Source organism: Polistes dominula, unplaced genomic scaffold (genome assembly GCF_049000335.1).
Source record: "Polistes dominula isolate Pdom_NZ unplaced genomic scaffold, Pdom_raw_medaka contig_82, whole genome shotgun sequence".
Classification (NCBI taxonomy): Eukaryota; Metazoa; Arthropoda; class Insecta; order Hymenoptera; family Vespidae; genus Polistes; species Polistes dominula.
Window position 1 is genome coordinate 7,620,409 of NW_028301046.1, and position 24,042 is coordinate 7,644,450.

General features: G+C 31.2%; 1 protein-coding gene across 3 annotated transcripts in view; it reads right to left on the reverse strand.

Annotated features, from left to right (window-relative positions):
* atos (atos homolog atossa) overlaps positions 1 to 24,042 on the reverse strand; it is a 67,080-nt gene that overhangs the window by 4,562 nt on the left and 38,476 nt on the right. For 2 of the 3 annotated variants that reach the window (XM_089175323.1, XM_089175322.1), the window contains exons 3-7: positions 5,793 to 6,007; positions 4,350 to 4,570; positions 3,998 to 4,220; positions 2,988 to 3,165; positions 113 to 2,876 (exon numbers count right to left, since the gene is read on the reverse strand). In XM_089175323.1, coding sequence (XP_089031449.1) covers positions 113 to 2,876; positions 2,988 to 3,165; positions 3,998 to 4,220; positions 4,350 to 4,570; positions 5,793 to 6,005 — 3,599 coding nt within the window. In that variant the 5' untranslated portion in view covers positions 6,006 to 6,007. Of the gene's footprint in view, positions 1 to 112; positions 2,877 to 2,987; positions 3,249 to 3,997; positions 4,221 to 4,349; positions 4,571 to 5,792; positions 6,008 to 24,042 lie in introns of those variants that run through there. The other variant, XM_089175324.1, reaches the window with a different exon arrangement.

Genomic DNA, 24,042 nt, shown 5'->3' on the forward strand with positions numbered 1-24,042 from the left:
CTGTTTGAGAAAAAATTACAAAACAAAAAGATATCGTTAAAGGATTATTAAATACGAAAAAATCTTTGGATTGATTATCATAAATGGTAGTAAACAGTTACTAATCGTGTACCTTCTTTTCGAAGAAACGGAATTTAAGCTACTGTCGTAGTCGAAACAGCAGCTACCTCTTCTCAATGGCGCGGGACTTGAGGTTAAAGGTAATCCAGTTCTACTATGGAATACCATCGACGCTGCATTCTCTAAAGACCTTCGAAACCTCTCTTGTTCGATTGCTGAAGGAACCGCTTTGTCAATATTCTCATCCTCCTCGATATTGCTACTTAAACCAACAGCTTTCTGATTGTTAGTTCGTATTTTGGAAGACGAGAAATTGCTTTGCAACGACGAGATTGGTGTTAAGCTGCTGATATTTTTAACCGCGGATGAAACAGGATCTTTATTATGTGTTTTATTATCTCGATTAGTTTGATCTTCGCATTCATCTTTATCATTCACGGTAGTTTGATTTGTACTGTACAGTCTATTCACGTTTGTACAATGATCTTCCGTGTAATTTGTACTATGAATCCTTGAGTTTTGATGTGCGCCATTTGTACTAGAATCTAAAGACGACGGTTCCGCCGATCGTTCATCGTTCTTTCTTTCTGTCTCATCGTGAAAATTCGAAAAATCTATCTTTCTCTTAACCTTGACCTCTCTCAAATTACATGTCGTATTATCCACCGATTTACCGGTTTGGGCATTATTGCAAGATAAATTTAAATTTAAACTATTCAAACGTTGCGAAGAATTTCGCAAGTATTGTTGCTGAAAATGATCTTCCGTCGCAGTGCATACTTTCTTTTCTTGTTCTTTTTTAAATAGCTGACGAAAACGATTGAATTTTTTGTTCAATGCCAATGGTAATGACTTATCGTCTTCGCTAGATGTAATTCTCGAATCATATTCAAGTTTTTCGATCGAATTTGGCTGTTCAAACCGTGAATTAGTTTCATTATCAACTTTTGAATTTACCACGGCACTTTGAGATCTGGTCCCGTTACATATATCCGTTAACCCTTTCCGATCTCTGCTAGTTCGCAATATGGCCCCCAATAATACATCTGCCTTGTTCGATACACTTTGCAAACAATCGACCGTATTATCACTGACACGTTTGTCAGTTACGCAAGATTTATCGCTTTTCGATTCATCGTTGACATAATTACCAAGTTTGTCTTTCCTCTCGTGGATTGGATTATATATATTCTTATTGCCATAAACACGATCTAACGTGACGTTTTTATCAGCCAATCGATACTCATTTTTCTTGCAATATCCATGATTGCAATTTTCGCAAGGTTTAGTCCGTGTATCAACGTGGTTGACAACGAGATATTCGTTCGAATCCATATTAGTGGGAAATTTAACTGTAGGTTTTTCAAACGAGCTATCTTCTACAAATTTTTCATATCTATCGCGTCTTTTAATAGTTTTCAAAGGAGTCCTTTTACGTCCGGATGGTGTTCTGGCTCTTAATACGGCCAAAACCTCGTCGAATTCGCGCTGGCTCAGTTCCAAATTGCAGTTTTTAAACTTGACCTCGTTGTCATACTGATCCTGTGATTTCAAATTCGGGTCTTTGGCTTTACCATTTTCAACGTAACTGTTGTTGGGCGAGACACCTAGAACACGACTTGGTACTCTGCTAAACCAATCCAATATACCACCTTCCTCTCTGGGTTTATCCTTATCGCATTGTTGTCCTTCGGGAAAAGATAATTTTGACATCATCTGATTTAAATCTTTATTAGGTTTTCCACGATTTTTAGGATTATCATCGATTCTAAAAGAAGTTTCCTTACCATCGCCATATTCAAAGCCGTTTATCGATGATTTCGGTCGAGTTTGGTGTACCGTACAAGGTGATTCAAAGATATCGTGTTTAGGTTTCAAATAGGAGTTTTCTAACGTCGACGGTCCTGGATTGGATTCGTGAAAAGGATTAGCTCGTTTGAAGGGATCTATCACAGGTGGTGTAGGAACGGAATACATCCTTGACGAGGAGGATGATCCATTGAAACGTCCTTCCTTTGGTCCTCGTAAACTTTGAAAGCCGCATTTCCCATTGGCACCGCTATTGTTCCAAGATTCTACGAATGACCACGGTAAGGAAGAATTAAATGGTATGAGATTATCGAAGAAACCGTTCTTTTCCATCGATTTATTTTCAGCCAATGTACTAGCGCAATTGATGTTCTTACGAAAGCTACCGCTGGTACCATCACTACCATCACCACCATCATTTCCACCATCACCACTTCCATCAACGCCACATCCTTTCTCCGAACGTTGTGTTTTCTCTTCGGTAACTAGCTCGCACGATTTCGCTTCGGCACCGTTCATGCGTTCATTATTGTCGAGTGTACGCTTGTAACGTTTCTCAATGTTACCATCTCGTTCTTCTATACTCAACTGTGCTTTAAAGCAACGCTCGAGATTGTCGGAATTAAGATTATTGCGACTCTTAAGGGTGTTATCTTCAAAACGATTATGATGATGTCCGTTTGTAAACTTTATAGCCGAAACTCCACGATTATTTAATATTTCCGATGATGATCTTGGATAACTCGAGCTCGAATTAGTAACGGACAGATCGTTATCCCTTTGCTGTTCTCTAACAATTAATTCACGAACAGCTGGCAGTGGCATAGCCTGTAACGTTACGCAGGAATTGATATCAGGTGGACCACAAGGAAGGGATCTACGACGTTTTCTTTCGCCAATAGGCCTAGCAATCGATGGGGAAGGTGGTGAAACGTCTTCCTCTTCGCAACGACAATGATGTTTTCCTGGCTTGTTGCACGGTGTTTGAAGCCTATCATCCAGCAGTACTGTTTCAACATATACCATAAACATTTATATTTTATTTATCGTCTCGTTTAAAAATTGTGACGATATTTGAGAAAATAATAGAAAAAAATCATCCAATCATATCTACTTACCCGGCATGACGAGATTGTCAGTATTTTGCGAAGAGTTGCTCGATACCGAGACGGGAATCGTTTTGGTTGGAGTCAGAGCCCTAGCAACATTTGTCTCCTCATCTTTTTCCTTGATCGGATGTAACGGACAGCTAAGTATTGGCACCTCTTCCATCCGTGGCAATGCCCAGACGGTGACCTAAAATTGACATCAGAAATCCTCTTCAGGTCCATTAAATGCATTCATACAGCTCGTACAAGATTGGATAGTCGGTGATTCATCTGTCGGTTAAAAGTGGGTATAGTTAGTGTCCTCGGGCATTAAAATAGAAGCGAGGAAGGTAATACGGTTCGTTTACGAGTAAACCACCATGCGAATGTACGGGGTGATGCGATGATATCTTTATCAAGATATTTGGAGCCTGGGTCCAAAAGTCGATGTCTGTGATTAACAACCATGATCGATTTCCAAAAAAATGATACGTTTCCTATGTAGACACTAAGAGAGAAGGAGAAAGAGAGAAAGAGAAATAAAGAGGTAGATAATAGAAACGTCTCGATAGCAACGTCAAATTGCATCAAACACCCTGTATATATTGCGAATGGTTCAATGGACGCTGTGTGATCTCGCTCTTTGAAGAGATACGTGAGTAATAACAGATTACTTCCGACGCTCTTGTACATATGTATAATACATATATATGTTAAGTATATGTGTAACAAACGTAGAAAATATCATATACGAGTGACGTCTGCCTATAAGGATCTCAAATGCAGATGTTCACTTGAATTCTAACGAGTAGTGTCTTCTTCTTCTTCTTCTTCTTCTTCTTCTTCTGGAGATACGATAAATATGTATTATAAACAAATCGTGCAATCCAAATACACACATGTGGTTCATGTCCGTAGAATGGATTATATATTCGAAGAGAATAACACATTCCAACTAAAATAACGTGTTCTAATATTTTTCATAAAAATACAAGCGAAAAAATAAAGGAGCCCACGATAAAAGGCAAATGATTTCTTACCTTGATGGAACTTCCATCGCCGTTACCGGCAAGTGGAAAGGTATGTTCAACCGGCGAATCATTAAATTTCCTTAGATTATCCTCGTTGTGCGGTACGACCCTGGTTGCCACGTAATTCGGTTCTATTCCGTTACTCCTGGACCACCAGGCGGCAACTTGGCTAAAATGTAATCTAGAGCGAACTGCTTGATAAAGTCCTTGGAAATTCATCGTTTCCGGGCTCCTGCAGAACGTTGTATCGTCATCGTTTGTCGTATTCAAATGAATAATCATTTGACTAAATATACGAATTTATGTATTTCTATATATATATATATGAATGTAGGATTTTAAGTATCGGTTTACAACTTACTTGCTTGGTATAACGCAGATGCACCAATACTCCAACAAAAGCTCGGAAGTTTGTTGCCATGGTGAGATGGATAAGGACGGTACAGAGCATATTGGGTGCTTACTGGTGGCTTTTGCTAAGCCACATTGACAATTACTGCAGAGTAGTACTTCAACGCATAGGAAAGATCCGATCACGGTCCGATCAGCGAGTTCTCGAACTAGGATAAGGTACCGGTCGCACTGCATGTACCGATAATAGAAATCATATTTATTACAATGAAAAAAAAATCTTAATCAAATGAAAAAAATCTTAAGCATATATATACACATTACAAATCTAGATAATTTACATGTGTAAGTTTAAATCCATTTTATGAATTTATCCATATCGATATCAGTGGTTAAGAAAAGACAAGATTTATTCGTTCTCGATCCCGAAAGTTAGCGAATTAAATTTGATCCTTAGGAAAAGAGATTAAATTACAACAACCTATGGCTATCGAATTCGATATCCCAAAAATTTTTTCGGTATCTTTTTTATAAAGAATAGAGAAAGAGAGAGTTTTGAATAATAATACTACTTTAACCATAAAACCACCATTCTTTTATTGGCAAATAATACTAACAACAACACGCGATCTATTTGTGTTCCTATGTTTTCCCGCGTAAGCTAAACTATATCGTGTATTCTGAAAACCATATCCGCCAATTGGAGGATCAGAGACACGCGTGGTCTGACAATGAGAGAAATGCGAGTTGTGAATCATGAGTCATACCTTCACGTGTATCTTACAAGAAGGTAGTACGAATTATCGTCTCGCGTGACCTGTCTTTTTCTGGAATCGTACTTTACAATCTTACAACGTGCAAATGTACATCTGTTCTACCTTACAAATGCAAATTGTAGAATTTGCTTTTTAATGATTAATCTAATCGAATGATCTATTTAAGATTTTTCGTTTTAGAAAATAAATGGTATATATATTTATACGAGTTATTCGTTAATAAGTCGATTAATTGCATGAAACAAAAAGTAAAGAAAAAAATTGATCTCATATAATAACGTTGGGACTAATTATTAAATAAATTTATTGAAAATATATCAAATTAAGTTTCGATCAAGCAACTTATTAATAAAATTTGTAAATATTATAAAAGTAGAGTTATTAATCACTACGGTCTACGAACATTTAATATAAATATATTAAAGTAATTTTCTCTTTCTCTCTCTCTCTCTCTCTCTCTCTCTTATTTTAAGTTCGATGAGTGGTACTTTCCCCAATAAAATATAAAAATATCTTATAAATGTTATATAACAAATGTTGGCATTTGATGATAATTTTTGACGTTCATTTCAATACCGAACCATAAAAAATATGAGTTTATTAAAAATTCAAATAACGCTTATATAATTCGTATTTTATTATTCGTATTTATTATTAAATATTTTTTACCGACATACCAAATAATTGTCCTCTTCGCAAACGTGGTTGTTAGGGAAAGGTTGCATAGGCGGTGCACAATGCGGGCCCTCTTTGTACCCACGAGGAGGACCCTGAATTCTCCCTTCGCAAACAAGGACTCCAAGAGCTCGGAACATACTAAGTATACCACCTCGACTACCAACCCCATTTGGGCTGGAAGTGCTCCCTGTCACCGCACCTAAGCAGTGCATTCCTATAACAAAGTCAAATGTAAAATAAATTAATAAATAAATCCTATAAAGTAGTGTAATATTTATATATATATAAAAGATGTCTCAAAAATTATGGATCAACTGAAATGAAGTAATAAGAGAAATTAATTTTATTAACAAATGTTTATGCATAATTTGTATTTTTTATTATTATTCTTCTTCTTCTTCTTTCGTTTACTCTATTCTATATCGACGTGTTAGGATATTTTTGAAAAGATTCATTTTGACCAAAATAATTTCATACAAAAAATGATTCTATTTTTATACACATTTGTTTTTTCTCTAATTGGAAAAGCAAGTAATTGAGATAATTATTATAACTTTAATTAGATAATTAAAAGTATGTTTTTTTTTTTTTAATCTATTAAAAATGATGTATTTAATAGCAACTTTTCGTTTTATCCATGATTTTAGATACACCACCCGTATATATCAACGTATAATGTTGATACATTGCAATATTGCAAAAGATCTGTATTAAATATCAAAGTGAAACCTTAGAAAAGATATTTCCCGAACGCGAGAATCTTTTCTTAGTTAGTATAATAAATTCGGAGTAAGAAAATAATATCGGCTAAATTCGTTTTAACGATCAACTGACACATACGAGTGAGAGAAGAGGAGAAATTGGCACGAGACCAAAGGGCTTCTCTTCCGTTCTTCTCGCAAGGTCGACTATTCCAAGATAAAGAGACAATGATTCCCGTAGCTGATATTCGATATATCTAACTAAATGACTAATTATATATAACACGTCACTCAATAAGTTTTTGGTCTAACACATATGTAGCAACACTATTGACAAACCCATATGATTTTCGTGTAGTATTAACCTTCAAACAGTACGTATCAAAAATTTCATCGTATTCTGACCATTAGTTTAGAGGTTACAGTCGTTTTAAGGGGACACGTCAACAAAAAAATCGATTTTTTTTTCGATTTTCTGAAAGAATATTATTTCAAAAATATTTCTTCAAATTTTGGTAAAGATCCGCCCATTATTTACGAAACTGTAGTAGTTTAAACTGAGCGCGCCGTATTGATCCAAGTAAGTGTCCAAAACTTTAAACGTTAATTTCTCCTATTCGCGTTTTTAAAACGGTTACCCTCGCTGCGTCCAGACCATTTATCCGATCCTTACCAAATTTTGTACAGTAATACTAGATACACGTATCTAGGGAATGAACGGAAGGATTTTTCGAAAAAATGCCAATTTTTTTTCTTTTCTCAAAAACTCGGCGATTTTTCTGCAAAAATGTCAATTTTTTCGTAAAAAAGTCGACTATTTTGAGAAAAATTAAAAAATCAAAATTTCCTGCCGTTCATTCCCTACGCCAACATTTCTACTAAAGGATAACACTCGGTTTTTATGTTTCTGATGAACCAATTTTTGCCAGTGAGGGCAACCGAAAATCACCTTTTTTTTTGGACTCTTAGAAAAGTGGCCACAAACGACACAATTTACAATATTTTTACACACAAAAAATTGTGAATATAGTTCAGAGATATAACTTACATATGTCAAAAATTTGTATTGATATTAATAAAACTGGCCGCAAAAAAATTCACAGAAAAACCGCTTTTTTTTTGCACTCGAAGGTGACGTGTCCCCTTTATGACCCCAGTTTTGTAATTTTCCAGACAATGGATAGTAAGGAATTTCGTATGTTGATTAAACACTGTTTTTTGATGGATAAAAATACTGTTGAAGTCAAACAGTAGTTTGATAAGCATTATGGGGACTCTACATTAGGGAAATCAACTAATATTTACTGGTATGCTAAATTTAAAGGCGGTCGTACAAACACAGATGATGCTGAACGCTCTGGTCGCCCAAATTTAGCAGTTGTTCCGGAAAACATAAAAAATGTCCACAAAATAGTTTTAAAAGACCGTAAAATGAAGTTGCATGAGATAGCTGACACCTTGAAGATATCAGAAGACATCATCAAACTTTCATGTGTACTGATTTCTGTCTCTGAATATCTTTTAAAGGCTTAATTTAATCGCCAAAACATAAGACACCATTTTTATAAAGCAGTTAATTTCCTATAAAAATTTGTATTGCGCATTTTATAATAGTCATTTATTGTCAAGTTATAAAATTCATAAACAAAAATACAATTTGTCTTAAAATAATCAAACTTAAATCTTCAATATCATTCAAATGGTGAGGTTTACGGAAAAAATATAAGATACCTTTTTTGTAGAGCATTAAATTTTCTACAAAATTCTTCCAGAACATTCTTCTGTACAATCAATTAATGATGAGGTATGAATTTTATTCTATTTGACTGAGAAAAAAATAAAAAAACTGCGATACGGAGGATCTTCCTATTAAAATTACGAGCTCATATTTGGTGAGAATTGTTTTAAGGTGTCTAGCAACCCATTTTTCCGTGGCACTTGTAAAAAAAAAAAAATAATTGCTGTTTTTGACTCACCTTAATATATATATTCGATTAAAATGTTAATAAAAAAAATGAAATTTAAAAATATACGGAAAAAGCATAACTTTCTCGATGAATTTCGGGATTAATCAACAAATGACATATTTTCTTCAAAAGATAAAAGTTAATTACACGGATTAAAAATTTTGATGAAATCTAAAGAATGTATTTTCCTTTTTTTTCTTAAAGATCACAATTGGAAGTATTCAATCTTGTGCACCTTCGAACTTTCCAATCCCATGATGGAAGCAATTCGACATACAGCTTAACAGGATTGCCGACATTTTAACGATTCGCTCTCTTAAACAAATTAAAATCACTTTCTTTCGTTTATTATCATTTTCTGTCATGACTTGTTAGTCAGATCCAATTATCTATAAATCTAATTCATCTTCATTTTCATTTTTATCTTCGCCTTCGTCTTCATCTTCATCTTTGTTTTCATCTTCATTTTCTTTTTCTTTTTCTTCGTCGTAGCGTAGTCGTCTTCGAAAGAAGAATTTACAAATGTGTGTCACTCGTGAGAGTAAATCGTGTTGGACGTTGAATTAGCATTAGTAATATAACTTCGTTCCTTTCCATATATGTATGTATGGTGTGTATATGAATGGTAAGTGAATCAAAGATTCCACCAACCATCCATCATAGTTTTTACCTTTTTCTTATTTCCACTGATGGGAGATTCGATGAACGAGATAAGAAATGCAAAGAAAGATTAGTATCTACCTCTATCTCTCTCTCTTTCATTTTCGAAAAATAAATGAGAAAAATTGGTGTAAAATCAAATTGGATAAGTCGTTTACTCTAAATGAAAATTGTCGATTTTTATACGAATTTTACTTTTATATTTTTATATTTTATTACTTTATTATATATATATATATATATATCTTGAAGCGTTCAAAAGATATTCATCATCAAACTTTCATGTGTACTGATTTTAAAAGTTTTTGTTTAGAACGCTTAATTTAATCGCCAAAACATAAGACACCATTTTTATAGAACAGTTAATTTTCTACAAAAATTTGTATTGCGCATTTTATAATAGTCATTTATTGTCGAGTTATAAAATTCATAAACAAAAATACAATTTGTCTTAAAATAATCAAACTTAAATCTTCAATATCATTCAAATGGTGAGGTTTACGGAAAAAATATAAGATACCTTTTTTGTAGAGCATTAAATTTTCTACAAAATTCTTCCAGAACATTTTTCTGTACAATCAATTAATGATGAGGTATGAATTTTATTCTATTTGACTGAGAAAAAAATAAAAAACTGCGATACGGAGGATCTTCCTATTAAAATTACGAGCTCATATTTGGTGAAAATTTTTTTAAAGTGTCTAGCAAACCATTTTTCCGTGGCACTTGTAAAAAAAAAAAATAATTGATTTTTTTGACTCACCCTAATATATATATATATATATATATATTCTTTTTATAAATAAATGAGAGTTTGAAGTCATTTTTCTATAAAAACCTCCTCACGTTTATCTAATACTATCAAAGACTTGTTTATTTGTTTATTCTGAATGAGTCTCTTATCCATTTTTTAACCGTATTCACGTAGCTTGATATTAATGATTTAAATGGAACGAGTAATTTAACGTAGTTAGGGTGGTTGACTTATTATAAATGTATATTTATAATATATATTTAATTTTAATAATTGATTTTAATAATATACATTATAATAATTATAGTATATTGTATTTTATATTATTTTATTTTCACACTATAAATTATTAGAATTATTTAAATGGAAAATATTTTCAATAAAAAGTAATTGTTTGTTTATATTAATATTAAAAAATACGTATGAATATTAGTACGTGTTATTTTTTTAGTTCAACGTAGTTTGCGTAAAATAAATTGGGATCAAGAAAATGCGAGAACGCGTTGGAAGACCAATTATATGCAATATACTCTTTCTCTTTCTTTTACAAACTCTAGTCGACTTTTGTTAAGGATAAAAGAAGAGAAAAGTGTAACATACGGAAGATGAAGAGGAAGAAGAAGAAGAAAGAGAAGAAGAAGACGGACGGAAGAACTTTGGATACTGGGCTCGTTAGTAAAGTCAATGACCGAGAAAAGTCGTCGACTTTATCTTTCTTTATTCTTACTTTATCGCAAGAATGAATACACACTTTCACGTCAAATGTTGTTGATGATTGGCAAGAATGTTCTTTCGATAAAAAATCAAAATCAAAATCTGTTTGTTCGTGATCAAATAGATCGTACAATTCATTTCTTTCATCGACTTCAAAAGATTTTGTCCCTCAACAATTTTTGATTTTAATTATTATTTATTTCCGATACGATTGAGGTAGATGTTAAAAAGAAAAAAATTACGAAATTACTTTCTTACGACGTATTGAAAATGATATCACGATTATTTTAACGCTATACGATAATTATTAATAATATTTTCTATTGTGTATGTTACACATGGGTATTTTATAAACAAATTGTTACATCTAAAACAAAACATTAAAAATACATATAAATATATGAGCCGTTTATTTTGAAAGTGGCCTAAGTCTATTTTCCAAAAAAATCGAGTTAGTTACCGTAATAGTTACACTTTTACATGATCTTTTTATTTTGAAGCAATTGTTACAAATATAATTAAAATTACGAAGATTTTGTAATAAGAAAATTTGCCGATCAACGGAATGATGAAAAGTTTATTTTCAAAGTGGCCTAACTCCATTTGTCAAGTATTATTTTCCGATTGCACGTGGTTATTGTACAACTTCATGTTATGTATCAATAAAGCATTTGAGGTTGCTTATATTCCAAGTAAATATGATAATACTTTATTGTAAATAAAATGAGACAAAAAGATTTTGTATGAACAAAATTATTAGAAGACGCAATTTTTAAAAGGGTAAAGAATTCTGATGAAGAATCAATAAACTGGTTAAAAATATGTTGGGTGCGTTTTGTCAGAAATGAACCACATAAAATTTTCTATAAGACATCAATTAATGAGAATGAAAATTTTAAAATCCTGAATTTATTACCACGTTGAGCTAGACCAAAAAAGTTCGAAAGTATTGTATTGACACCACTATATAAAATATCAGACAAATTACAACAGTAAAATTCAAGGACATAATTGATCTATTACGATATATACCATCGGAACATCATGATTTCTTCCAATCCCTTTCACACACAAAATATAGATGAGTAGTAAATTGTTTTGTAGGTTATGTTTGTAATTTTGTACGTTATGTAGTTAAAAAATGTTTGGAATCGCATAAATTATGTTTCTGAAATGTTTTAAAGATATGTAAAATAAATTGAGTATTGTTTTTTTCAATTTGAAGCACCTTAAATTAGGTTGAATGGAGTTAAGTCCCTTTGAAATTGTATAACAAATCAAATTGTTGATTTTGACAGTGGCCTAACTCCATTCGTGATTAGAAAATGCATATTAACTACTTAATAATTGCCACTATTTTAATAGGAAATATAAATTTGAAGCCTTTAGATAGACTTAAGCAGTATAAGTCGTTAATATCTTGTACGTATATTTTTCATTGCATTGAAATGCAAACCCTTCAATATCTCGATTCGAACATAAATGGAGTTAGGCCACTTTCAAAATAAACGGCTCATATGTACGTATCAATTTTGTCAATATTTTTCTTTCTAAAAAAAATTGGTTCTATTTTTTGAAAGCTAATAAACACTCTATATATTATATTACATGCAAATATTTCATAGACACACTTTTCTCTCCTGCACTTAGAAAATCACGTACAAAAAATATATTCAAAATATGCGTATCAAATAAATATGCATAACATTTCATTCACATATTTTTCTTTTACTTGAAAACTAAGATCTATTATTTAATTTATATATATATAAGTATATTCTGTATAACAATTTTCGCACTTCAAAAATCACATACAAAAAGAAAAAAAAATTCGTATAAAACAAAAAGGTTGTAAACTTCGTCAAACACACAAGGTGAGCACCAAACAAAGTAAACAAACAAAACAAAATTCTTTTGTTGAAAAAATAAACAAAGAAAGAGATAGATAAAGAGAGAGAGGGGGAGAGAGGGGGGAGAGGGGGAGAGGGGGGGGTGAGTGCGGATGTGTAAGAATGGCGATGGAGAGGTGATAACAGGAGAAGTCAGAAAATATTTGAACGGTATTGTTCTTGAAGTTGTTAAACGATTTATACGAAGAAACCCGAATATGTAAAAGTCAACAGGAGGCACCGATAGGTTACGGCTCGCGCGAACTGAAAGAGGAATTTGAATAAAGAACGACGCTGCATAAGGTTCTTATATGGTCTCTGGTGTGAAAGGGGAAGCCAGAGGAGGAAGGGAGGGTTGGGTAACCAGAGGAAGGGTGTTGCTCTGTACTATCCTCTCTTTCTTTTTCTTTTCCTATCTAGTGTAGTGTTGTCCCTCCCTTTCCCCCTCCAACGACTAGAATACGAGAAGAAGAGGGCAATGTGATGTGATCGTACGTGCGTGTCATGCGCAAAACTTTGAAATCCTCTCTTCGATAGTTACCCCTCAGGATCGCCCTCTCTCTCTTCAATGTTAGAGAGGAACGACCGAAACGAATAATAATTAACGCGTAAGGGCGATAATTCAATAAACACGAGCAATACCTATCTAAGCGGGAAATCGATTAATAGTGGACAATAATGTTTTAAGTGTTATTATTTTTCATGGACGAACGTATAGTATAATAATAATTAATAATTTTTATATCGACTTATATACAAGTGTACATTTTATTTGATTAACGATAATTTTATGAACTTGGATTAATAATAAATCAAGAGTAAACAAAAAATTGATAAAATATACTTTCTCATAATTTATATATTATTTTAATACAAATAATAATATTAGTAATAATATAATAACAATAATATTAGACGTTAAAATCAAATGTTTTATAAAATATATTTCTATGCAATTAATTACTTAAATCTACCGTTAAATGAAAATTTATATATATTCATAAGATTTTATTATTGAATAATTAAGTAAATAATCCGTCTAGGTAAGAAAAAAACAAAGTAATTCAGCTTACATATACAATTGCACAGATATTTTTACACGAGCAACGTTCTAGAACAGTGGTTCTTAACCTTTTCGAAGTCACGAAACATTTTTGATTAGAAGAAAAATTTGCGGAACACCAAAATCATTAAGACGATTAAGATCATAAAACCAACAAAAAAATGTGCTTAAACACATTTAACTTTTATATTAATATATTGGAAGTTATAGATTATACATTATACTTAACATAATATAATACAACATATATTTAACATTTAATTATAGATACTATCAAGATAATAGATAATTATGAAAATAGAAAATAAAAAAAGGAAACATTAATTTAAAAATATTATATTAGTAAAATCTTCAACTTTTAACTGTCTTCTATAATAAAATTGTATTTCGTCAATTTTAGTTTGATATCTGAGCTTGCTGATATTTGCAGATTTTAACAATATTAGGTCTAATATGGAATAAAACTACTCTCATTTCTTTGTCTATATTAGTAAAAAAGGTAGGAACTTTCATAAAATTTCGACTGGTTCTACACCAGTGTTCTACGGAACATCGGTTAAGAACCACTGTCTAGAAAATCTGCGACATTATACGTACATCATATTCACATTTATATATATATATATGTATAGTTAGTCGTAACATATATGCGCACACACACACACACAAACCAGCGCGCGCGCGCGCTGAAAGGAGGCTTGGATGCACGAGGTGATTGCACTCGAGCATCGTGCTTCGAGCTTCGAGCTTCGATGCTGCCGACAAAAGCGAAATAGCTTCTTTTTCTCCCTTGGAAAGAAGAACCCGAGAGAATCAGCTACTGCGTACAGAGGAGGAGAGAGCGAAAGAAGGTGTTTTACCTCGTTGTGGGAGGTTGACGAGGGGAAAACAGAAGGAGGAGAAGAAGAGTGAAGAGAGAAAGCAAAAAAGCATAAAAGTAAAAAGAAAAAAAAAGAAAAAATAAACTTTTCCATCGAAAATACAAGTAATGCGAGTAATTGTTAATTTTTCTTACTCGAAGAACATAACACATTTGTATATGAACATTTGTATTCTTCATACTCTCGTTATATATATGAAATCAAGGAACAAAGTCTAACGAACAAATAAATAAAAGTATTATTATTTAGAAAATAATGATATATGATTTTGTAATATATTTTTCTCCAATATATTATGATAAATGTCACGTACTTTTTCGCATTCAACGAATTTTTTTTCGCTATTATCGATTCGTTGCGAGAGTTATTCACGATTCGAGGTCATGGTTATCCAAAAAGAGCAAATGATTATTTTGCAAGATATATCTTTCCGTTTCTAGTATAATAATAGTGATAATAGTAATAATATTAATAACAATAATAAAATAATAATAATTATTATATTATTATTATATTATTATTATTAGTATTATTATTATTATTTTAGTGTTATTTAATATTATATTTGAAGGTAAAACCTTTTAACAAATGAATGACTTCTTTTCAAATTTTTGATTTGAGTTTCTTTGTTGCTAATCACATATACACATGTTATCTTCTTTTCTTATTAGATAAAAATGTCACCTTTCTGTTGTCTCTTTGATTGAGATATTAATAATGCCGTATAGTAACGAACCGGTTGCTTAACGATCGTTAAATTATTTATTCTAGAAGAAAAAATATTGTTGCCAAGTTGCACCAACCAAGTTTCTTCATGATATATTACCAATCAATTTTACGAACTAATCTTCTTAGATGATTTTTTTTTATTTTTATCCCCGTAATAAATAAATATATATTCGTAGAAATAAATTAAAATAGTAAAGAATTATTTTCAGGACAAAACGAATATGAAATTTGAATTCATACAATTAATTCTAGGATTTTTCATGAACAAACAATGAATCGATTGATAATGATAATAATAGTAATTAACAAAAACATAAAGTTATTAAATATAATTACTAATAATCGTTAGCAAGAAATAATTCAAACTCGCCTTTGATAAAAGAAAAAAAAAACCTTAAAAAAAGGATACTACTCTACAAAGGAATAAATTCAAGAAAATGAGTTGATATAATTTGTGATTGAATCGAGTATGGAAAGAGGACAAGGACGAAATGAGAAAAGAAACAAACAAAAAACAACAAAATAAGAATAAAAAAAAGAAAGTGAGAGAGAGTTCAATAACCCAGGAAAGGAGAAGAGGACTGGCTCGATGATTCTCGTCCTTTTTGTCAAGTTTAGTCTTGCGAGGACTCCAACGAGGCCAGATAACTTTGTAACGAAAGAAAGAGAAAGAAAAAGAAAGAGCGAGAGAGAAAGAGAGAGAGATAGAAATAAGATGAAGAAGAGGAGTCCGAAGGAGGAAGGAGAAGAGGAGGAGGATGAAGATGACCGGTCTCTGCCCTGAAAACTTCACCTACATGTTTCTTCAAGTAAGGAAAAAAAAAGGAGGGAAAGGAAATAAGAGGGAGAAGATAAAAAAAAAGAGTAGAAAAAAATTAAGAAACAGCAAGGTAATTGAAAGCAGAAGAGGGTAGAGGAGTGAGTAGGGGGGGGGGGTGTTTTTCTTTTAATACCGTTTTATTATACGGTTAATGTATTTATTGGAAGTAGGTATTGTTCAATATTATATTTGTAATTTAATGTTTCGAACACAAATGATCAGTATTTATAAGATATTTATAGTTAACAGTAAGATTATTATTTTAGTATTTTAATGTTAATATTTGTAAATAATATAATTTATTAATATTTGAGAACAAATGGTAGATATATTACATCAATTCAATATACAAACTGTTAATATTTTAAAAACAGAAATATGATTAAGTATTTAAAAGAAAATATTAGTATATATACCCTTGACGTTCTTATTTAAAATAAACATACACACAAATAAATAAATAATAAACAAAAAAATAATTTATCTGTTTTTGAAAACGGATGGTTGGTATTTAAATTAAAATATATTGAGATACGTACCTTGATACTCTTATTTAAAATACCAAAAATAATAATTAATATATATATTTTGCAATCAAATTATCAACAAAAAATGCTGCAGAATTATGAATCAACTATATAAAAATTCTTATTTGATTTCGTTATATTTACAGAAAATTAAACAGAGTCAAACCACATTCCGTTTTCCTGCTAATAAAGAAGTCGACTAGTAGAAGGAAGGAAGGAAGGAAAGAAGGAAGAAAAGTAAGAAGGGAAAAATTCGTACGAGTACAAGTACAAAAAAAGAAAAAAGGAAAAAAAGGGAGAGAAATAAAATAAAGGAGAAGAGGTCTTGAAAGATACAAAGGAGGAATGGATTGCAAGTTCTCCTAGTCGTTTCTGTGAATCGAAAGCTGAGGACAAAGAAGCCGACATGTTCTTTTTATCTCTCTCTCTCTCTCCCTCCCTCTTTCTCTCTCTTTTTTCTCTCTCTTTTACTTATTTCCTCAGCAAGTGGCTCGTTTTTCTGATGCCATTGAAACTCGAAAGAGGAGACCAAAACTCGTTGGTTCTTCACTGCTTCTTCTTCATCGATTTTTTTTTCGAGCATGCCAACAACACTATTTTATCAAAAATAATATGTTTAATTTCCTTTTTTTTTCTTCATCTTATTAATCCTAATACTAAATCATATTTTTGTTATTACTACCTTCCTTTCTATAAACAAAAAATCTTAGTCGTTAGTTATCTTGTTGTTCCTTTTTTTTTTTTTAAATATTGTCTTACGTATGTATTTGATTATTCGTAAACATTTTTTTTCTATTGGGAAAATAAATAAAAAGAGGATGATGAAAGGTCGACGGGAAGGATCTTCAAACGACTAGAGTGACTCTCATCTCTTTGTTTTATGTTTTCCCCTTCTCCTATCCATGCACTTGTATATGTACGTACGTATGTATGTATATATACGCGTATGGATATGGATACGAGGAGGATCAAGAGATCATAATAAAAATACGAACGATAACGCTCTAACTTTGACAAGATAGGGAAAAGTAAAATTGTGATCGTGATCAAATTTCTCGATGATTTCAGCATTTTATTTTTCCTTTCGATTGGTCAGATTATTTTTCAGTCTAAACTTTTAGTCCAGTCAAAATAGCTCTGAAATCAAAATATGCACCAAGTGCGTTTGAATGGATGCATTTTTGATATTTTATGTTTTTTGGCCCGAGGAATCGATTTCTGAAATCCGTTTTGAACTAGGTGCTCGGGAAGTACGAAAATTGCGTGTTTTTTGCAAATATCTCGGAAACCGCTAGTCGAAATAAAAAAATAACTATACCAACGTGTAGAGCGTAAAATTTTACATATAGTTTTCTTGTTTGTTAATTTTTTTCACCTTTGCAATGTATTGTTAAATTAAGATTATTTTCAAATGCTGCTAGTGTGTATATCTATATACATCATGACGCCACATATAGGTATACCAACGCGCTGGTGTCCACGGCGCGCCTGCGCGTCAAAATCGGGAGTTGAGTGTGATATTCTTTCAAGTGTTCGGAATTCGTACTTAAGGAGAGTGCAAGGTCTTGCCCTCTCGGATTTTGTTCAAATTTTGCAGGATTCTGCAAATCTATCGATTTTGCTTTCCTATTTACGAATATATATGGTTATAGGGACCACTACTCAATAATTTTTGAGATATTTACAATTAAAAATGCTCATGATGCCATCTAGTACTTAAATTTAGTTCTGAGGAGAGCAATAGCATCTAATAGGTTTAGCGTAACGACAATGGTTCGGTATTCCGTGCCGTTAGAAGCCCAGTCTTTAGGGTTCGAGTTTTGGCAGGTAAACTTTTTTTTTCTATTTTTATATGTAAAGATACATAATAGACTTTAAATAAGTTGAAAATGAAATGTCTTATGACTAAAAACCTTATATGAGTTTTATTTTTCATTAACATTTGTATATTGTCATAATGTTAATGAAAAATAAAACTCGTATAAAGTTTCTAGTTCTAAATCTTGTTCTTCTATTTCTTACTTTCTTCTTTTCTTTCCCTTTCTTTTACGTATTCTACTTTTTAATGAAATTTTTATTTTATAAATTATCGCAAATGTTCCTTCGAATTTCGAAAAAAAAGAAATAATAATAATAATAATAATAATAATAATAATAAAAAGAGAAATAAAATTTATTCGTTATTTTTATGATTAGAAAGTGTTAGAATATATATGTATATAGAATCACTATAATAAACGCATTCAGTATGTAAACTTGTTTTCTCTTTGGTAATCGTAAGCGTTTACACGCTCGATGAAGGAAATCATCGATTGATCGATACTTAACTTCTCACTTTTAAGTCATTTTCAACGAATCATTGCACTTTCCGTTAGTTATACTCCGTTATTCGTTACGGATATATACACACACATACGTATCTCGATAAGAAATTATGCGAGGATTATGTGTAAAAAATTGTCAAGTCATTGTAAAATTTCTTGATGCATGCGAGAAATTGATATACGATTTAAATGAACTTTCTTAAAACATTTAAAGTTTTTGATTTAGTGAGTCATGCTCATTAATATTTGTCTTATGCGTTAATGAAATTATAGAAATATTTCCAAAATAACCTTTTAGAAATAAATATACAATCTAAAATTGTTACAAAATTATGACAAAAGACTTAAAAAAAATATATTTTTTAATTAGCATTGAGAGAATAAACAAAATTATAAAAAATTCTATATTGACTGAATAATTAATATACGTGAAATTGAAAAAAAAATAAAAAATAAAAATGTTAATTTCGTTAAGATAATTTGATTCGGTATACGTTTCGATAATTAACATTAATTTTCTATTCGTAATTAATACAATATTTATTAGTAGCGAGAATATGTGATGCGTCTGTTATATAAATATAACTATTAAGATTATACGGAAGTGATTTCGTATATATATATCCGATAGAGCAACACATGCAACTAACGAACAGAATCGATATCATTTTATATACAACCATATCTAATAAGTATAATACTCATGTTTCAGAGATATAATGTTCGTTGAAAAAGCTTGTGAGGTTCAATTATGTTTGTCAAGAAATTAATTTCTTTTTCCGATGAAATTTCTTGCATTGCAGAAAAAAAAAGATGATAAAAAATAGTAAATAATATAAAAAGAAAAGAAAAATCCCAACGCTACAAGCTTTTTAAAATGCGATAATAATAATAAAACATAAAAACGTTTAATAAATGTTTATCTTGTTTTAAGATTAAAATACGGTGAAATTGTATGATGTTTAAAGATGGTGATTAAAAACTCATAAAAGTCTTTTAATTTAAAATATTTAATTGAAATATAATAAAGCAAATCTTATTCTTTAATATCGAGAGATAAACATATTTAGATAAAATATTATATCTTGAAACGAATATAGATAAATTATTAATTAGTAGATTAATATATATATATATATATATATGTATCTACATAGAAAAACTTATGATATTAAAATGAAACGATAAAAATATGGTAAAAATGTTAAACATTATCAGAAAAGTGCTCGTTTGCAATCATATAAATCATTGAAAGTTACAGTTCTTTGGGTTCTCGAAAGAGATTTGAAAAGAACTCGAAATGCCGATTTCCCTATTTCCGTATTCAAGAAGCTTTAGAAACCGTATTGCATTTTAAATGGAGATCTCGATGTTTGTGACTTCCGTTTTCCTTTTCTTCTTCTTCTTTCTTTGTTTAACTCAAATGTCTTCACAAATGGTACGATATTTTAGAGAAAAAAAGAAGAAAAATGAGAACAAGAAGAGATATTATAAATAATAATCATTTCATAATAGTTACATCGATTTCACGAGAGAAAGTAACAAAAATGAATAACAGCAAATAAATGGTATGGATACAAAAGAAGACAAAATTAATACAAAAATAAGATACGAGAAAACAGAGATTTATCATCTATTTTTATTTGTTTGTAAATATTATTTAGGATATAAATTATAATTTGTCGGTATTTATAACATAGGCTTTTTACGATTGCTTTTAGGATTTGATTATAAATAAATTCTAACAATCTATTAATATTTCGTATATAATACAATTAATATTTAAAATTTAATAAATTTTTATTTTTTATTGATGTAATAATGAGCACGGCATAGCTCAGTCGGTAGAGCGCTCGACTCCCACCTGGAGTCGCGGGTATCGAGTCCCGCTCTCCGACATCGAACGAGAAAGCATGCCTGCTCCGTCGTGGCTTGAAAAGCGTTTGCGCCCCGTGTTTTTACCGGTAAGGCCTGCTTCGTAGGTCGTCACGATGATCTTGGGACGGCGTAGGACTGATCACCCTACCCTGAAGATCTTTCGATCAAGAAACGTAACTTAGGCAATTAGACGCTGAGCGTAGCCGGTTGCGTGGTCTGGTCTCTCGAGACCGTAAGCCAAAAAAAATTTTTTTTTTTATCGGTGTAATACTACTCATCGTTCGTATATTTAAAATATACGAATTAATCAAAGAAATGAAAGGTCAATTGTCATCGATTTCGTTTATGTATACAAATTTTGAAAAAAAAAAAAGAAAGAAAAAAATGTTTATCTTCCCGTGATTTTGAAAATTAATGCAAAAGCAAGTTTCACCCTAAGCGAAAAGAACGACACTACCATCATCACCATCATCATCAGCACAAACACTAGTCAAAGTTTTCAATCTTCCCGAGCGTTATCGTCCTTTGCCAGAGGTTTTTATCCTTTTCAGACATCCCTTCGTCCTTTGACATGGAGGAGAGCATCGTCCCGCTTTTCACGTCTAGACACGTTCCCTCTCTCATTTCGTTGGATTGCTGGTAGAGATCGAGAAACCTGGATCTCTTTTCTTGTGTTAAGGCAGGATTCTACTTTGTAATTTTTTTGTTTCAAATTTTTTTTTTTCGATTATTCGTAAATAAATATATTTAAGAATACTCTCTGAAAATTTCAAAACGATCAGAGCATCCTAACTGTACTTTTTCGTCCCTCGAATCTACCCGTGCGCGGGTAAAAAAAGTATTTAAAAAAACTTTAAATGCGTTTTTCTCGGAATCACATTTTTAAATCGCATGTTGTAAAAATCTCCAAAACTAGCTATTCGATTCGTCTGAAATTTTTACCACATAATCTATACACATATATTAACCGGTGGTAGCAGATTTTAAAAAAAATTTTCATTTTAACTATTTTTTTTTGGCAAGAAATGAGAAAAAAAATGAGATTTTTTTGATAATTTTTTTTCAACTGACGCCATTTTGTTATTTTTGCTTGTAAATGAAAAGATCTGCTACCACCGGTTGCTGTAGTCTTTGTGAACATAAAACTATTCGAGTTTTTCATTTCAGATAATCCGATGTCAAGATTTTTACAACACCGCAAAGGCTAGACTATTTTTAGGCGTTCAGTTCAAGGGCCTTTCCAATGTATATAAAGCGTATAAAATAAATAAAAAAAATTTTTTAATGTACTTTAAGAGTATATTTATTAAGCACAACAAACCCTACATCAATATCTTTCTTAGTTTTCTAATAAAAAATTGACAAAAATACCTATTTTTTCGAGCGACTAAAGTAGAATCCTGCCTTAAGGAAAAAAATGAAAAAGTCGAAGAAGTCAAAGAAGAAAAAAAAAGGTAGCAGCAGTACGAATGAAGAAAAGGAAGAATCATCGAAGGTATTTGAATTTTGATACATTAAAATTTGCTCGATCAATAAGCAATGGCGGTGTATTTAGAATAGTTCATATTTCAAATAAATAATACTAATATTTTTTTTTTTGATCATTTCATCACTTCATATTTTAAATAAAAAGAAAATAAATATAATATTCTATAAAGAACGTGCACTTATTTATTTTAATCTATATTATCTTTTTTTTTATAGAAATAAATGAACAAACTTATATTGTATTATATATATGTATATACAGTGGAGCCTGTTTTTGTGCGGAGGTTAGGGACCGAATAAAAAAAATCGTACAAAAAAATATTCAGAAATTTTATAAATATTTACATATAATAAACAACTTTGTACGATATATTCAATAAAATTTTTTTTATTCGGCGGAGAGGGGCCACATAAAAAAAATCACACTTAGAAAATACATCAATTATTTACGAAATAAAGCAGAAAATGCTTTTCAACAAATTAAATAAGTAAATTAGACCTAAAATATTTTAAAAACACTTAATTTTTTATTGTATTCATGCAGAAATTTTCAAAATATACATTAAATAATTCACTGCTACTCGTAATTCAAAACGCGCATTTTCTTGTGACGAATTAGTTTCATATCACTTTCGTCGCTTGAAGATACGATTTCAATTGATTTTGGCACCAGAAAGTCAGTGATCAATTTTTGTGACGTCAGTCAATTGGTTAGTTGCTTGTACACGTTACGATAGCAAGAAATGCATGATCTTAGCTTTTTTGGGAATTTCAAGCTTTTTTAAGAATTAGTATCTATTTTAAGAAAATGCGTTTCCAATTTTTTAAAAATTCGGATCCCTGCATATATTTTATCGGCTGTAATAGATTCTGATTCTTCTTGTCCGACTTCATAATCTATCAAATTATTGATAATGTTACTATCATTGATAGTTTCGTCCTCAATCATTTCGTCAAGATCATTTTCGCCGAAAGTATTAAAGCCCTCTCCGCTGATGTTATGTGCGAGTGCAGTAATTTCAGATAATAACGTGGACGCGTTTTACATTTCGATTAATTACACATTCAGGCGAGATCACTTCCCAGCACGAATTTAATGTGTGTTGTTGTATTTGACCAATTGCTGCAGTAATATAGTTTATGCAGTTTAAAATTGAGAATTTTTTTCCAAACTTCAGTCAGGCCTAATTCATCGTTCTTTAGTTTTTTCAGAATGTAGCTAAAAGTTAATTTGAGATAATATTTCTTAAAATTTGCGATTATGTCTTGATCCAGAGATTGTATAAAGTTCCATTATCGTCAAGGAGTCCACGTAGTCAGGGTTTGTCCATACATGTATATGTACACTGATAGAAAACATTAAACTGGTGCCAACACCGCTGAAATTCATATACCGCATAAAAAAAATCACATAAAAAAAATTGCATAAAAAAAGATCGCACAAAACATATCGCACAAAAAGAAATCGCATAGAAAAGGACCGCACACAAACAGGCTGTACTGTATATGTGGGATTCGTGAAAAAAATTGGACCGCTGGACTGCTGAACCGGGACTCGAACCACGGATCTTTCACTTTCCGGGCGACTGCTTTTTTTAACCAATTGAGCTCTATCCAAGGCCCACCGACCAATCCTTCTCACGAATACCTGATAAGTTTGGCATGGAGGCACTCATCCTACATATATATACTAAAAATTTATACTATTTCGTATTTAACAAAATGAACCCCCACATATTGTACAGTATTTTTGTTTACTCTAATACTTTTATATAACAGTAAGCCAGAATATAAATTATAAAATCAGCATATTAGAATTGAATATATTATAAATCTGATATTACTTATACCAAA